The 18281-nt window shown below is 37.3% G+C and overlaps 2 protein-coding genes across 3 annotated transcripts; both read left to right on the plus strand.

Annotated features, from left to right (window-relative positions):
- Positions 1–1013: 1013 nt before the first annotated feature.
- On the plus strand, positions 1014–5042 carry LOC149413397 (uncharacterized). Its single transcript, XM_089644967.1, has 5 exons — positions 1014–1218; positions 2253–2448; positions 2845–3007; positions 3305–4084; positions 4489–5042. Exons 1-5 carry the CDS (start codon positions 1163–1165, stop codon positions 4677–4679), a joined length of 1386 nt encoding a protein of 461 aa, XP_089501093.1. The 5' UTR covers positions 1014–1162; the 3' UTR covers positions 4680–5042.
- LOC149413398 (uncharacterized) lies at positions 4687–16895 on the plus strand. Of its 2 annotated transcripts, none has more exons than XM_089644969.1 (5): positions 4687–4809; positions 7289–7484; positions 8531–8696; positions 9693–10472; positions 14151–16895. In XM_089644969.1, exons 2-5 carry the CDS (start codon positions 7302–7304, stop codon positions 14336–14338), a joined length of 1317 nt encoding a protein of 438 aa, XP_089501095.1. In that variant the 5' UTR covers positions 4687–4809; positions 7289–7301; the 3' UTR covers positions 14339–16895. The 2 variants fall into 2 exon arrangements, with proteins under 2 accessions (XP_089501095.1, XP_089501094.1); XM_089644968.1 differs by lacking the exon at positions 4687–4809 and adding an exon at positions 5330–6020.
- Positions 16896–18281: the final 1386 nt, after the last annotated feature.

Below are 18281 nucleotides of genomic sequence, written 5' to 3' on the forward strand. Positions count from 1 at the left end.
AGAAGGAGAAGCAATCGGGGCGAGGGCAGATCTCCAACTGACACTTATATTCAGAAGCCGGGGGACTTCATCCTTGACACACCTGTTTAGACATCGGCCCGAAGGGAAAAGACCCCCAAAGGTCCTCCATTTCTGGAATCAGAAAGAGAAGCGATCGGAGTGAGGGCAGACCTCCAACTGACACTTATATTCAGCAGCCGGGGACGTCATCCTCGACAACCTGTTTAGACCAATCATTTGCCCCGAGGGGGGCAGACCCCCAAGGTTCACAATTGACATCAACACTGCCACCAGACGATAACAGACAATTCTCAGCAAGGAATATTCTGATTCATTATTTGTTTGGTTCGCAAAACATTAACAATTTACAATATTGCAATGATTGAGATAATGGAATTGTTTTTCTAATGAATGACTTGGATCTACCAGCAGGGACGGCCCTGATCCAAACGGTGTCTGGCGCTATTGAATACCTCAAGGGTGCTGTGTTAGGTGCTAGATATTATAGGCGCCTTGGCTTCTAGGCTCCTTGGCAAGTCTGCGCCTGCATAGGACCGGCCCTGGCAGACAGATTAGGCGAGAATTTCAATTTAGGAAATTGATTTTAGGTTCTAATGATTTTTTTTATTACTTTCGAAATGTTTCAAACAGGAGACATCAATTTACTAAAAAATGGTAATTATATAGGAGTAGCTTTTACCCGCTCATTTGCTCGCGTGGTATTAGGGAGAAATTACTGTACAAAGAATTTTCCCATGGGAACGAAATGTTTTTCCGGGATAAAAAGTAGCCTATGTCACTTCCCAGTCCTCCAACCATCCCAATGCAAAAAATCACGTCGCACTGAAGCGTCAATCAAACAAACACATATAGAATTTATATATAATATTAGTTAGGATTTCGATGTTATTGATGAAATTATTGTGATGATTCGGAAAAAATATGTCGATTGCCAAACGTTTCTATTTTTGACTGCCCATCACTAACTTTACACGAGTGGTTTATTTATGTTTACACTACACGTTTATATTATTTCTATGGAATGTTTATAATTTTATTTTGACAAATGACAGCTCGAAAGTTCGGATTTGTGTTGGTTGTTGTAATTGTTTTGGTAAATTTAATTTACTTTGACGGGCGATAATAAAAAAACCATCTGAAGATGGCTTCCATTTATTCCTACTTATATAAAATGTATAAATTACTTCTTATTGAAACGTAAGACATATTCTAATATCAAGAACTTCAGTTTTAAAAGTAACATAATATTTTAAATATTACAATTTAATTATGTTTGGCCGTAAAGCAGGACTTTTCCTAATTATGATTGAAGGATTGGGTAAACTTGACGAATTCCGCTGCATGCTGCAGGCTCTTTAAAAACAACAACACTTGATTTGAACTTCTCCGTCTACTGTTGCAAGTATTCAAGTCGGGGGCTTAAGTCACGCATGATAATCGCACTAAAATAGGTTTTTAGGGTTATTTTAATATTTTTTGCGTATTTCCTAACCTTCAAACTTAACTTTAAGAAAAAATGGAACTTTAATGCATCTTTTATCATCTTCCACCACATAAATAGTTATTTCTTGTTGTAATTAAGTTGAAACCAAGACCTATTTATATATTTTTTGCGTATCAAGCGTGCAGCGGAATTCGACAAGTTTATAAAAGGATTGTACCACATGAATTATGTCACGAGTGTAAAAAATATTATTTATTCATTGACGGCCTCTGTAATCGAAGGATGTGGCTGTCGACTAGCAAGCCGAAAGACGCGGGTTCAAATCCCGGGGTGCACTAATACATTTTATTTGATTTGTTTATATTATTCCACAATTTATTAATTTGTATTGGTGTATGGTATACTTGCGGCACGTTCCAGAGTGAAAGATGCTTACACTATCGCCCTGGTGTAAGACACCATTCAGAATTGAAACATTGCTATAAATGGCTTTGGCCGTGTTTGGTGACAAGATCTGAACAGCTAGGTACTCCCCCACCTTCCTCTCCTTCCCCTACCCGCTACCTTCACCCTCATAAAATACCCCAATTTGGGATGCCATAGTCTCACTGGCTCCAAACGGTTTAGAACATTGGTACTCTTGTGCGATATTCACATATAAAAAATATATTTAAAAAAAGTACTTCTTTTGGTTCTGTAAATCCGAAAAATTCAGATAGTATAATTTAAAAGGTATACCTTATTTATTAAACACACAATTTTTTATGTAAACATTTTTTTTGATCAGTTACAAACAAGCGATGGAACTGGAAGAGATGTCTTTGAAACCCAAAGAGTTGGTACTTCGGGAGCCGTCGGAAGACTCCTGTGTGTTCTGTGGCAGCTCAGGTGAACTTTGGAACCTACACCCACAAGGAAATCACGCACACTACTCCACGCACGAGGACTATTCACTAATGTTACTGTCCTGCTTCAATATCAAGGTGACATCTTGCTTTCAAGAAAAAAAAAACACTGTGTGATAGTAGTCATGTGTTTTTGGTTTGAAAATTTGATCCTTTAATTAAATATTGTGAGTATAACACATCTTGGCCTATAATAATCAATCACTTTTTTACAAGCCTAGAAAAAAATAAAGTATCAGGCTTATAAAAATTGCTTTGTATTGCAAAATCTCCTATTTACTAACCGCTTTTCTGGCATTGTCTTCAAAATGGCAGTTGCATCATTTTGGTTACTCTCGTCCTGTCAATGTTTGGTCAAATTTTGATTACTGTTATTCTCGAATACGACTGATTAAACAATCCAACTTAAACATCTGGGATTTTGTTGGGCCCATCTCGCTTGTTATAACAAAGTTTGATGGTATTCTGTCGCAGTTGATGGACCCCAGTGGCACTGCGGGCCTGTGTGAGACATGTGTGTCACGTCTGAGGGACTCCGTCTCATTCCGAGATCAAGTGGAGGCAGTGCAAGACCTCAAACAGACCGAAGAGAAGCCGACTATTCCCTATTCCCCGCAGAAATACTCAACTATTGAAGGTATATTACCTACACCATTCGCATATATTACAGAACTTAATCTCATCAAAAGCTGAATGCAATTACTGAAACATTATTGCAGAGTCATTACCAGACATCAGAAGGTGCGGATTCAATTCCCGTCGGCGGCATTTGTTTTTACTCGCGAGATATTTTCAATTTGTATGGATATTATCACAATAACTGTAAAATCGCTTTTTCACAATCCAATACCCGGAGTGATTGTTTTTGTTTTATTTTCATTATTTTAAAACTAGTTGTAGAAGATAACAAGAAATCCAATTTAATGTGTTGCAGATAATCCAAGACATGGAGAAGAAAAAATCGAGATCAAACTTTCAAATGTTGATAATTTAGACACATTGTGGGTTGACGATTCAATCAACAGCGACCAAGAAGATCAGAAACCAAATTTACAAGAATTGAAAGACTGCGAGAGGTTAGAATGGACCGACGGAGAACCATTGAAAAACATCCTCAAGAGTAAAAATAAAGGCATCAAGCGAATAGAATGGATAGACCAACAACAATACCCAAAACCAAGCACCTTCAGACTTCCCAGATTAAAACCAGACTCAACCGAGTGCCCGGTTTGCGGTGAAGAGTTTCCGAACTGGGAGAAATTGCGGAAGCATTTTGAATATCACTTCCCGCAATTTCTGTGCCATCTTTGCGGGAAGGTCTTTGCCAAACGATTCACGTACAAATCACATTTGGAAAGGCACCAAGCCAAAAGCTTTCCGTGCCTGCGATGTAGGAACAAGTCCTACGTGACTAAAAACAGTTTACGGCAGCACGAAAAGACGGCACATGACAATAAGATGTTGTACTCTTGCCCTAAATGTCACGTTAGGTTTTCTAGCGCACACTATAGGAAAGAGCACTTGCTGAAGGAGCACGGAGTGCGGACTAACCAGTACATTTGTCCCGAGTGCTCGCTGAAATGCTACTCACCCGGCAGACTGGACAAACACGTGAGGAAAGTGCATCGTAAAGAGAAAAATGTTTCCTGTCCCGAATGCAGTGCATTTTTCTTTAGCAAAAAAGAATTAGAACTGCATTCACACTCGCACAGTGGTAAGTTACAATTGTCATATGAACTTCTTTAGATGATTGCTTTTACCACTGTAGAGATAAACCCATAGAAGTGTAATCTATTCCTGTTCGTGAGATAACTGATGTCTCCAATTTAAAAAAGACCTTTCTTGCATGTGTATTATTGTTTTTATTTTTACATTAATTCCATACACAAAGCCCTGAAGAAAATAATTTCCCCAGGGTCTATGTCACTTTAGTGGGTGATTATCTGTTCTGGAAAAATTAGGATACCTTTTTGCACACAGACACAGACAAACTGACATACCTACAATACAGTTTATCAGTTTACCTTCAGTGATTAGTTTAGTAACTCTCTAAAAGTAAGAATTAGATCGCTCACGCTAATGACTCAATTATTAATTTTATGGGCTCTTCATTTTTAGATCTCCGCAATTACATCTGTGACATCTGCAGCAAGGCGTTCAAGAACCGGAGACACCTTCAATACCACCTCGCCATCCACTACAACATCCGGGATCACAAGTGCTCCTTGTGCGATGCGGCCTTCGTGCAACCGACCTCTCTCAAGGTGCACATGAGGTCCCACCACAAGAATGCACTCTCCAATAGTTAGGCTGTCAAAATGGGAACATCTAGTTCTTTCATCATCATCATTATTCTGCTCCAGTCCTCTTCCATGCAGCACGCAGCCTATCCACCTCTTTGATCTGCCTATGTGTCGCTTCCACTGGGGCACCCACAAAGTAATACTTTTTGGCATCCTGTCATCTGGCATTCTTCAGAGGCTGAATGAAGTAGGGAAGGGGAATAATGGGAAGAACCTGCTACTCAGATCTGATCACTAAACGTAGTTCAAGCAACGATTCGATTTTGAATGGTGGTCTCTCACCGGAACGTTATTGAGAGTAATCTGCCACTCTGAAATGTGGCGATAATATACAAAATATTATTGTGTTGTTAAATTATATTCATGAAAATATACTATAATACAGATATATATTTAAATTAAAAAGTTTATCTCATTTTTCCATGGCGAACCAACATCTCCATAGGCCATAGACAAACTATGGTGCATTGGTATGGCAACATTTTGGTAGGTAAGTACTGCATTTGCAAAAAAATTATTGTACTTTCAGATAGCAACACATATTATTATTATGATTTGAATGGCTACGAATTTGAATACGTTTCATAAGACGTTAAATTTATATCTTCATTTTAATTGAATAAATAAGTTACGTACCTACTTTCAATTTTAAGGATATACTATACTTGAATATTCCTACTAGAGATTTGGAATCTCTTCACATTTCTCATTATTCCGTGAACTCATTTTTCAATAAAAGAAATAAGGAAAATATTTCATCCTCACGGACATAAAAACCTGGACGCTAAAACAATATTAAATTCATAAATCGGGCCGATTGCGTCTTTCACACCAAATACGTACATAACCTTAAAATACATTCAACCATACATTTTTTTATGGAGAGCCCTCGAGGTAATTTGTCATAAAAACGGCGCCACAAAAAATATTTATATTATAAACTTCTCAAATCAGAATGCCATATTTTACTCACACTAAATGTACGGGCGTCGTAAATAAATCACTTACTTTCCAAATTACCTCCCATATGATTTTTTTCCAGTGTAATCAGTAATTTTGATCATAAATAAACCATTGTGATGTTCCCGAAACAAATATTTCGATTACCGAAATGTTTCGATTTTCGACTATATGTCACTAACTTGCAGGATTATATTATTTCCATGGAATGTTTATGCGTTTATTTTGACAGCTCGGAAGTTCGGATTTGTTGTCGAAATAGTTCTGATAAAACTTAATTTAAAAAAATTACTTTGAAGGCGTGTAATATTTAAAAAAAATACATCTGAAGATGTCTTCCATTTATTCCTACTTATATAAAATGTATAAATTACTTCTTATTGAAAGGTAAGACAGATTCTGATAACATGAACTTCACTTATGATTAAAAATAACATAATATTTTAATTATGACTATTTAAGTTTGGCCGTAAAGCAGAAATTTTCCTTGATATAGTTAAAAGATTGAACCACTTCACAGCAACAGCATGAATTATGTCATGAGACGAGTGTAAAGTACTGTAAATCCGAACAATGCGCATAACATAATTTGTGTATAATAACCATATTTATTGAAAACTCTTTGGTGATTATTTCCCTAACCGCCACACTTTTAAGCACAGATTGTGTAAATTACATTTTGTTTACAATTACTACAAGAACCAACTATATACATTTCCTTCTCATCCCCACTACCTTCAGCCTCACAACATAACCCAATTCGGGATGCCTTAGTCTCACTGGCTCCAGACGGTTGGGAGCAGTTGGGACTATTGTTTATTTATTAATTTTCGGAAAATCGACAGTTTACATTTATTTCAGTTTGTACATAGTATTATATAGCCAAAATAAAACCAATTATGGATTTCCTCCTTGTGACTTTACCTCTACTGAGACAGGATAATATGGAATAAGTAAATTAAATTTGTAAGAAAGGAATATGAATTCAAAAATTTATACAAAACAAAAGATTATGTAAAATGAAAAATTTACAAAACAAAACATATATAAATAAATTTATAGCCATGGAGAGAGGTTGTAGATATAAATTAATCATAATAGAAATATAGACATTACAGACATAACATTATTCACAAACCATCAGAGAAATATTATTTTATGGACCTCTTGTATTTGGTAAGTTCGCAACTGAAAAGATCCAGCTTGGATAATACGCTATTGTAATTATTGCATAATCTGTTCAGGCAAGAATTCTACTTAGAGTTCGTTTTGCATTGATCCACCCTGAACAGGACAGAAGAGCGTGTTGAATGCGCCGGTACATTGAATTGAATCTTATTTAGCAACTCTGGGCATTGAATATTATTGTTAACTACTTTATAAATTGTGCGGTATTCACGCAAAAAAAAAACTAAACTTTCGCAAATGTCACTCCATACAAAAACGTTGAAAGTGGCGGCAAAGGTATGGTTTTTTAAGGTTAATTTTGAACTTTGAACAAAAATGTAATTATAATGCATTTTTTACCATATCTACTGACTTAAATAGTTATTTCTTGTAGTAATTAAGTTGAAATGAAGTGTAATGTCCATAATCCATGCACTTTAAAAGTGCAGCGCATGGGAAATATTTACCAACATTTTTTTTCCGTTTAGTTACAAACAAGAAATGAAACTGAAAAAGATGTCTCTGGAACCCAAAGAGCTGTTACTTCGGGAGTCGTCAGATGACGCCTGTGTGTTCTGTGGCAGCTCAGGCGAACTTTGGAACTTACACCCACAAGGAAATTACGCACAGGACTCCTCGCATGAGGACTATTCATTAATGTTACTGTCCTGCTTCAATATCAAGGTGATCAATCATGCATTCAAGAAGAAAACTGCAAAATAGTTCCAACTGCTAGTGGAACTCTTTTGGGACCATATTTTTACTGTTTGCATTTACACCAGAGAATCCCATACTGATTTTTATCCAATAGACCACTTGCCAATTTGTTTTTTCCCTATACCCCAAAGGAATATAGAATCAAAGTCGAATATTGAGTTTTCCTAAACCTATTAACGTTGATACTGTGTTACCGAGCTAAAACCCTTTCAATAAACGTTCTAGCATACCTATTCAAACACAGAACAATTTCCTAACTGCTAGTGATCCTAGAACCAAAGGGTATATTCTCTTTGTTTAAAGTTAAGACTTGAGAACAAAAGATAGATTACACTTTTTTTTTAAATGAAACACTTTGTAGAAGTTGAAATTACACCGATTTTATTGTTGTTTTTTCCAAAGTTTATACTGCTACCGACACTCTGTGGAGATCACTCCACCAACGGAGAGCGAAATATAATTGTCACTTTGTGTTCCTTTAGCTAGAAACTATCGAAGAGAAGTGAGTTCCCTTATCAAAATTGGAACTTTAATAACCTAGTTTCGCTGCCTTTAAAGAAGGTGCAAACTAGCTACATCTATATTCTAAATCAGTTACTCTTTTTAATTATAATTGGTTTGAAACTCGGAGCAATTTTCAACACTCTTCCTTATCCATTTCTCTTTTGACAAAACAGCACAGCTTTTGGCAAAAAGATATTTTAGGTAAAGAAAAAGGTATAAAATGAACTTCCACTGTATAGCTTTGTTAAAAAAAGCATCAGCCAAGGCAATGATTCTATTAAAACCTGTTTTAATGTAATTCCAATGGCACAATTCTGATTGCCTTTTATTTTAAATGTAATATTATGTTGTTATTTTTGTGGTAAACTTTACCTGCTCTCGATACAGGATTCCCTGGTGAGTCAGCCATAGTACATCACCATGTAATTATTAAAGTTAAGGAACTTCAAACATCTGGGATATTGTTGGTCCCATCTCGCACGTTACAACTTGAGTGTATTATGTTGCAGGTGGTGGACCTCAGTGGGTGTGGGGGCCTATGTGAGACTTGCGTGTTCTGTCTGAGGGATGCCGCCTCATTCCGAGCTCAGGTGGAGGCAGCAGGATCACTCCTCCAACAGGCCAAGGAAGAACCCACTATTCTCCTCCCCCAGAAGCACCAGCCAACTATTGAAGGTATATTTCACCATACACAGAATATTCTCATCTTCCTCCCCTTGTCCTGTTATTGGAGTTGGAGAACCATCGCTTGGACGCAGCGCCTCTGTGCGTCCCTATCCCGGGCTACTTCAGCGGTCTTCGTCCATCGGTCGCCGGCCCTCTCCTCGCACAGCCACAGGGCTTAATTTATGAAATTATTTTATTTATGCTCTAAGGAATACTGTTGTATTTGTTATATTTGTAAAACATATGCCTTAAGCGACAGATTTCTGGGCGTTTGATTTTGGATTCACCCGTACTCATTAAAAAAAATTATACCTGTGAATATTAATACAAAAAGACACAAACTGCTTACTGTGGTTTAAGCGAATGAATCCACTTATACTTCGTCGTTATTCCAAATTGTTAGGTTTTATAAATAAAAATCATAAAATTCAGCTCAAAGGGACCACAGACTTTCAAAGCAGGTATTTAATAATATATTTATGATAATTAAATAATAAGAAAATATATGAGGTGTGTATTATCTTTTCACTGCTGTTACACCCTGTATATACCAAAAATTTAAAATTATCGAGAAATAACCTAAACTTTCATAGTTATTTATTTATGTAACACTTCACTAGTGCGCCCCTCTCTGTACAGTTTAAAGGCATCTATTTCACCACCCGGTTGGGTAGAGTTGTGAGATGGGTTGAGGTAGGGGCTGTAGGAAGGGATTTATTAATGCAGGTCTTGAAGAGGCCTGTAATATATGAAGATTATAAGCCGATTAGATTAGAGGTTCCCGAACTTTTTCGGCCGCAAAACCTTTAGCCTTAATCTTTTTAAACCAAAACCAAAGAGGCCTTTTTCATACAAAATTTAAATTTGGAATGTGACCAAAATACTTGACCAAACTGAATAATATTTTTTTAAATCAAAAATAAAGGTCATGGTCAGGCGCTGCCAGTTCTGCCAGCCGCTTGATTCTGTTTGAGAATTTTACAATTAAATTCCTTATGTTTGCAGATAATGCACAACCTGAAGAAGAAAAAATTAAGATCAAATTATCAGTTGATGATAATTTAGACACGTTCTGGAATGATGATTCAATGAGCAGTGACAAAGAAGAACAGAAACAGAATTTGCAAGAATTGAAAGACCCCAAGAGGTTAGAATGGACAGACCAAAAACCATTGATAAACAACCTTAAGAGTAAAAATAAATGCGTCAAACGAATAGAATGGATAGACCAACAACAATACCCAAAACCAAGCACATTCAGACTTCCCAGATTAAAACCAGACTCAACCGAGTGCCCGGTTTGCAGTGAAGTGTTTCCAAATCGGGAGAAATTGCGGCAGCATTTTGATTATCACTTCCCGCAATTTCTGTGCCATCTTTGCGGGAAGGACTTTGCTAAACAAATCACGTACCTAGCGCATTTGGAAAGACACAAAGCCAAAAGCTTTCCGTGCCTGCGATGCAGTAACAAGTCTTATGTAACTAAAAACAATTTACGGCAGCACGAAATGAAGGTGCATAATAATAAGATGTTGTACTCTTGCCCTAATTGTCAAGTTAGGTTTTCTAGCGCACACAATAGGAAAAAGCACTTGCTGAAGGAGCACGGAGTGTGGGCTAACCAGTACATTTGTCCCGAGTGTTCGCAGAATTGCCGCACACCCGGCGAACTGGACAAACATGTGAGGAGAGTGCATCGTAAAGAGAAGAATGTGTCCTGTCCCGAATGCGGTGAATCTTTCTTCAGCAATAGAGATTTAGCACGGCATTCACTCTCACACAGTGGTGAGTTATTATTGTTCAATATTTACCTCTTTAGATGATAGATTTTACCTCTGTAGAGTTAACCCACAGATGTTTAATATATTCCCATGTTGTTACTGTAACTATAGTGGATTTTAAAGTAATGGGTAATGAGCGCCATACTTTTTAGAGAGAAAAGGAAACTAATTTACCTTTGAGAAATCTTACCTTCGGTCGTGTACCTATGAGTAGGTAACAAAAACATGTAGAAAAAACAATCCACGACCTATCCTGAAAAGAGCTCTTAATCAGGGCTTACTTCACTAACACAAAGCAGCAAACGGGGTAGATACTCCGGGTTCCTTCTCGAATTATACATGTGGTGGTGCGACAGTCATTATTCCAGGCTGTGGCGAATTGGCTTTGGTTCAGGCCAAAACCTCTTCACAGGAATGTTGCATGTCCAAAGCAGCATGGCCATTATCAAAATCCCGACTTCACCAAGGAAGGCAAGGAAATGAAAATATGACCTTTGTAATATGGATTGATTGATTATCCAATCATTTCAAATAGAATTTGCCTCGCCGGGTTATAAAATACTCCGATTACTCCGGGTTGGGATTGTCCTCCACTTTTAAAATTATATCTCATACGTTCTTGATGGTTCGTCTTTTGTTTTATTAAAGAATGATCTTTCCTTCCGTCTCAATCATAGACAAACATCGGGATACCAGTGCATAAAAGCATCACAGACAAATTAATGACTATGAATGTTGGTACCCTTTATTCTTGCATATTTTATATGTAATCTCTAATATAAATGAGATCTTTCTTTTACTAGGCCCCATATAGATATTTTTTGTAACATTAACTCTGAACACGAGGCCCCGAAGAAAATAATTTCCCTCAGGGCCTATATCACATATGTTTTATAAACTCCAATGGACTAACGCAACATAGTACAGTTGTAAACAAGTACAATAACATGCTTGATTTAGTGCTAAGTAATTTAAATATATGTGAGGTGACGTACAGCGATGAAGCATTGGTTAGAGAAGATCACCACCATCCTACACTGGCCATCTCGGCAACTCTGGCGAGGACACAATACAGTAGGCGTGGAATGCGTGCAAACCATCATCAAACGGGACGAAACTTATATTCGAACTTTAACAAATTTAATTTTAAACAAGTTAATATTAATCTATGTCTAAAAATATTCTCACACTTCAACTGGATATATTTATACAACATAAAATCTGTCAACGAAGCTGTGGAATATTTTTACTCTGTATTATTTAGTATATTTGAATTATGTGTACCTTTAAAAAAATTATCGAAAGCAAATGTTAGCTACCCAGTTTGGTTCGATAAAAATATTATAGAAAAAATCAAATGTAAGGAATCTCTTCGCAGGAAGTACAAAGCTACTAATAATAAATCAGACTATTTATTATTTTCTGCAAAGAGATCCGATCTCAAAAAGAGATGTCTCTAAAAAAGAACAAATATTTATCCGATATTGAAAATGGGATCAAAGAAGACCCCAAAAATTTCTGGCAATATATTAGATCACAAAAAGCAGGTAGGGGTACTCCTATTGGACTTATGAATGTCGATAAAATAATCCAATGTCCCCAACAAGTTTCAGAGAGATTCGCGGACTATTTCCAGTCGGTATTTGTATACCGACTCATGGTTGTCCATATGAGCCCTCACCTAGATGTAGAAAGTCTCCGGGCTGAGGTGCCTAGAAACACAGGTTCAATATCTCTGGAACAAATTAAGCCAGAGGAAGTCAAAGCGTGTATTCGGGAACAAAAGCCCAACAAGGCCACGGGGCCAGATGGAATCCCACCTCATATCATTATCATGTTGGAAGAACATTTGTTTAACCCGATATGCTATATCTTCAACCTCAGCATTTCAACTTCCACTTTTCCTCAATCCTGGAAACTTACCAAGGTTAGCCCGATACATAAATCTGGAACAAAAACGGAAGTCCAGAACTATAGACCAGTAGCGGTTCTGTCAATACTCCCAAAAATATTTGAAACAATAATTTGCGAAAAGCTAAACAAACAAATTAAACCGTTTCTTTGGGGAAACCAACATGGATTTCTATCAAATAAGTCCACCGTCTCTAATCTTCTAGAACTCTCACAGAGAGTAGCAAGAGGATTAGATGCTCAACATCAAACTGATGTGATCTACACGGATTTTGCCAAGGCGTTCGACCGAGTAGATCATGACGTACTGCTACGAAAAATACATAGAATTGGTTTCGACAAACCCCTCCTAAATTTTTTTGTCACGTATTTAAGGAATAGGAAACAATATGTTTGCATCGACGGATACAGGTCTAGAGAATTTTCTGCATTCTCTGGAGTGCCACAGGGGTCAAACCTAGGGCCTCTACTATTTATAATCTTAATTGATGACATTCAAGAATGCATCAAACATTCCACTTGCCTGCTTTTTGCTGACGATCTAAAATTACTTAAGAGAATTTGTGATGGTCAAGATTGTGTCAAATTGCAAACTGATTTAGATTCAATTTCATAATGGGCTGATGAAAATAAATTATTTTTTAATACAAAAAAATGTGTCGCTATGTCGTATACACGTTCGAGAAACCCTATCAAATTCGATTATTGCATCAAAAATGATATATTGTCAAAAGTAAAATCCATCAAGGACCTTGGGGTAGTCTTTGATCCCAAACTTACGTTTTCGGACCATATATTGCAGTTGACGACATCATGCTACAAGCTTCTCGGATTTGTCATAAGACTCTGCAAACAATTTTCCAATCCCGAGGCAATGATGACTTTGTACAACTGCATTATAAGATCTAAAATTGAATACGCCTCCGCCGTATGGGCCCCATACCAACAAAAATACATTGAAAAATTAGAACAGATTCAAAAAAAGTTTTTGAGATACATGTATTTGAGAATGCACGGAGAGTACCCGCGATTCATGCATCACGAAAAATTGCTTGCCGAAACGCGCTACCAAAGTCTCCACTCGAGGAGGAGTGGGGCCCTTGCAGTAACGGCGTACAAAATTCTTAATAATTTAATAGATAGCCCATACCTTCTGGAATGCTATAAGTTATACGTACCGAACAACTACAGCCAGGGACGGCACCATGATCTGCTATGTATCCCACGTGGCAGAACGGACGTACTGGCTCGGCATAGCATGACACAAGGTATGGCGCTGTTAAACAACGCCTCCAAGACTATCGATATTTTTAATAGTAGCCTTGAAGAATTCAAGAGGCATATGAATGTAAAAAATCACTATTTATAACTTGTTATTTCTATTCTTTTTCTTTTATTGTTTCGTATCATTTATTTATTATTCTTTACATTGTGTAGTTAATGTTACATGTGTATTGTAAATGGACACAAGTCACAATTTTTAGTTTTTTAAATTTGTGTAATACACAAATTTAAAAAAAAAAAAAATCATCTTTGGTGTTGCTTTATAGAGGTGAAATTGATTATCTGTTCAAGAAAGAATTGTGTTATTATATTTCACCAGAAGTTAGAATAATTGAGCTAACTTCATGCACGCAGATGCGCCCACAATGCATTTCAACATCAATCAGTTTATCTTCAGTGATAGATCAATAACTCGATTTCTAAAAAGAGGGTTAGATCACTCAACTTGTGGCCTCAATTAATACTATTATTGGCTTGTCATTTTTAGATTTCCGCAATTACATCTGCGACATCTGCAGCAAGGCGTTCAAGGCCCGGAGACACCTTCAATACCACCTCGCCGTCCACTACAACATCCGGAACCACAAGTGCTCCTTTTGCGATGCGGCCTTTGTGCAGTCGACCTCTCTCAAGATGCACGTCAAGTCCCACCACAAAAACATACTAAATTGTTAAGTCCAATAGTTAGGCTGTGCAAAGGGGAACATCCAGTCCTCAGGCGTTGCCATTTCATCATCATCATCATTAACTTCCAGTCCTAAGTCCTTCCCGTCCGGCTCCAATCCTCTTCCAAGCAATCTATCCACCTCTTCTTTCGTCTGGCTCTGTGTTGCTTCCACTGGGGCACTCAACAGTCATACTTTTTGTCATCTGCCATTTTTCAGAGGCTGAAGGAAGCAGGGAAAGGGAAAGGATTGGAAGGAACCTCTGTCTTGGCTAAAGAAGCAGGTAGCGCAACACGGCATAATACCCCAAAAACAAATCACAATAGTACAAACAATGTTTCGATTTTGAATTATGGTCTCTCACCGGGGCGAAATTGAGAGAAATCTGCCACACGGTAATGTGATGCTAATTTACAATGTAAATTTATTTTTCCACACCGGGGTGAACCAACACCACTTCGGATATGTCAGTGAGAACCGCTAAGGATCAACAGGTGTAGCTGGAAACAATTGCTGTTATTTTAACTTCCTAATATTATTTATTCTAAACATAGTCTATTTTATAATGCACCAGCTGACATTTCCCCAGCGTTGCGTCTGTCGTTAAGTCTGTACAGATACTGTATACGATAGGGGGCCAGACACAACTTATCACGAAATCAGCCTCGGGGAACGGTGTAAAATATGGAGTGAATGAAGTACTCAATTAAACACTTGAATAGGTAACGTGGAGACTTGGTTTTGGTTTTTCAGACGAGTTGTTTCTTCTTCAAAGGTAGTTGTTGAACTGACTTGACATCAAATCTGGCTTTATATTTATAGGGCAAACTCGAGTCGGGTCTTCACTGACGTGATCCTCCCCTTTCATGGGAAGTGAGTTAGTTAAGTATTTTTTTCTTTTTGGCTGTTGGCCGGCCGAGGGGGAAGCAACGTTATAGGGCAATACCTCTAACTAGGTCAGTTCAACTCACCTAAACCATCACCCTAAATGCTTTTATTTATTTTACAGTAAAGTATACAGTTTTACATATTGGCTTTGATGCTTGACATTTTTGGATTGAACACAGTGCAAAAAAAACAGTTAGGTGTAAGTTTTCAGGTCATTATTTTGGCGTATAGACATATTGTCATTTCCCGGTCATAATTACAACCAGTTTCCTGTAATTTAGTCGGACATTATCGGTTATTTTGAACTCGTAATTATGCTTCTTTGCTGTGATTGGCTGTAGGTTGCGACCATTGAAAGACACAAATTCCATCTGGTGAACAGTGGAGGGGGATAACGTAAATACTGAGGCAGTTCCTTCGCGGCGGTCATTTCCTCGTCTGATGGCTCCGGGCGAAGAGATCTTTAAATGTGTTTCAGGAACTGTTACTATATCAGCATGTAATTCTCTTTACTGATTACATATGGCATATTATTTTATAGAGTTAATTGAATTAAATATCTTTTATGTGTCGGCGACACGGTATCTAAAGATTTCGTCAGAGTGTTCTTTCAATTTTACGTAAATATGAATTTTATTGAAAATTCTGGCATAATTATGGACACGTATGATACAATGATTGTTTCTGCTATCGTGGTACGAGAACACGCCGTCAGATGGAATGCAGGAAAACACTTCTTCTTCTTGACATATAAATTTATTAATTCACAATATAATTGCAAAGGATCTTATTTTCCTCTGCTCAAACTTAAACTGAAAGAAATAAAGGTCTAGTTTCCTTTATTCTTCATGGTTTTCTCTAGGTTTACATAAACCTAGTAATTATCTCACGACTGACTGCGTAGGTACGCATGTACCTACCAGTTATTTCAACACTAGCTCCTGCGTAGGTACGCCTGTACCTACCAGTTATAGCAATACTAGCTCCTGCGTAGGTACGCCTGTACCTACCAGTTATATGAATACTGTCCTTTTTCTGGGAGGTATCTGTATTTAAACTAAATTCTTGAAGGACATATTACAAAAATAAAGATGTTCCACCCGCTCGTCGGAAAACAACATTCTTAAAAATAAAAAATAATGCACTTAACTATCCTAAATGATACAAACGTGACTTAAACAATACAAATATTTTAAAGGAATTATTTTAAGGGAGATGAAACTTTATTTGGGGTTTTTATTACTATGGGACAGGGGTGGGAAAGGTATTGGAAAATATTTTTAGGCATAATGGTTTAACTAGGGTCATCATAAAATAGAGAGCGAACAACTCTATTTGAAAGCTGCCGCCGCTTGAAGTTAAATGTCACGAATTCTTAAATCATAAATTATACACAAACAAGACAATATCTTTATAAAAATACCAGGCCAATGAATTGTTTTATTGTAGGGTCGAATTTGCAAATGTGGGAAACTACGCTAACTTTGAAAATACGAACTGTGGGAACTGGCCTGAAGGCTAAATTTTATTGAGCAATATGTAAAAGTCGCATTCTGGAAGATCCAATGATGTTGTTGTAAAGAATTTAAAAGTGTACTTTTTATAACTTTTTGTTTCACTTGATCGTGTCACATCTTTCTCGGGTGTGGACTTCCACCATTCACTACTTAATACCTCATATGAACTATTAAAAAATATATATTATGTTGACTTTTATTTCAATCCGTATCGCATTCCAGTGCAGAGATAATGTGTTAAGTGTTCCCCTGGCGTCCCCGAATTTTTCTACCATTCCAACCACTTTTCAAGCACTACTGACACTAATAAGAACAAACTTATAGTACGGTATATACTTATATATTACTAGCTGTCGTATACCCGGCTTTTCTCGGGGTTATGGATGGTTTGGAGTAAAGTTTTGAAGTTGTAAATTCTAGTGTACCTGAAAACTGGATCTGTTTTTAAGGTGGAAATAATATTCGACTTCGTATCTCATTCCAGTGCACAGATAACGTGTTAAGTCTTCCTCGGACGTCCCCGACTTCTACCATTTAAACTACTCTCTAAACACTTCTGGCACTAATAAGAACAAATTTTGGAATTTTCAGGGTAAACGGTCCAGTAGTTTTTGAGTCTAAAAGAAAAATAAAGAAAGAACAAAGATTATTCATAATAAAAACAGTCAAAAAGTAGTTTTAGAAAATTATTTGTTTAGTCCATAAAAAAATTTACAATATTATAGTCATTGAGATAGTCAAATAATATGTATTTTTAATTAATGTCTGACATGACAAACTTTTTCACTCGAATGAATTTTAGTTAACGCTTAGGATTACTGGCCACGCTTAATGCAAGGATATTTCTTGAAATAACACTAATATTTAATCATTGAAGAAAATATTATCAATTCTCAAATGAAAATTTGAAACGGAAGAATATACAGTCGCATCTTTAAATTAATCCCAGGACCTTAGGCTTATCGCAAATATTGTCTTTAAAAATTAAACATTACAATTTGAGATTTAAATCATTAAGTTATTCCAAAAAAACAATTTTTTTTTTTAATTTTTTTCCACACCCGAGGCCCTGAGGAAAATAATCTCCCTCTGGGCCTCTTTGGAGATGCTGTGGGGAGGGTTTTTTTTTTAAGGAGAGGAAGATTTGGGAAGGAATGAGGGGTGGGTAGTATGCTAGGAGTGACCTACGTCTGAATTCATCCATCCCACTGCGGTACAAGGCGATGGATCGAGAGAGTCCTGCTTGAGAGGTAGAAAGGTCTCCAAATCGCCATAAGGTAGATGGGCAGAAGCAACTGCCGCCAAGACCTAGACAATTCTGACTCCATGAACCCGGGCACCCCTGCTAAGCCACCAAACATAGCGAACCGCTTGGGATGACCTATGGCAGGGCTTCCCTAACTGTGAGTCGCAACGCCCCGGGGCGCCTCGGGATCATCCCAGGGGCGTCGTGAGGCAATCTTTATAGCGTCTTCCACACGCACACTTCGGAGCGACTGTCGAGTCGACCTGACCATCAACACTTTCGACAGCAGAAGAAGAATTGTC

The sequence above is a fragment of the Hesperophylax consimilis genome, chromosome 22, assembly GCF_061612785.1.
Source record: "Hesperophylax consimilis isolate HC1 chromosome 22, BYU_Hcon_1.0, whole genome shotgun sequence".
NCBI classification, from domain to species: Eukaryota; Metazoa; Arthropoda; class Insecta; order Trichoptera; family Limnephilidae; genus Hesperophylax; species Hesperophylax consimilis.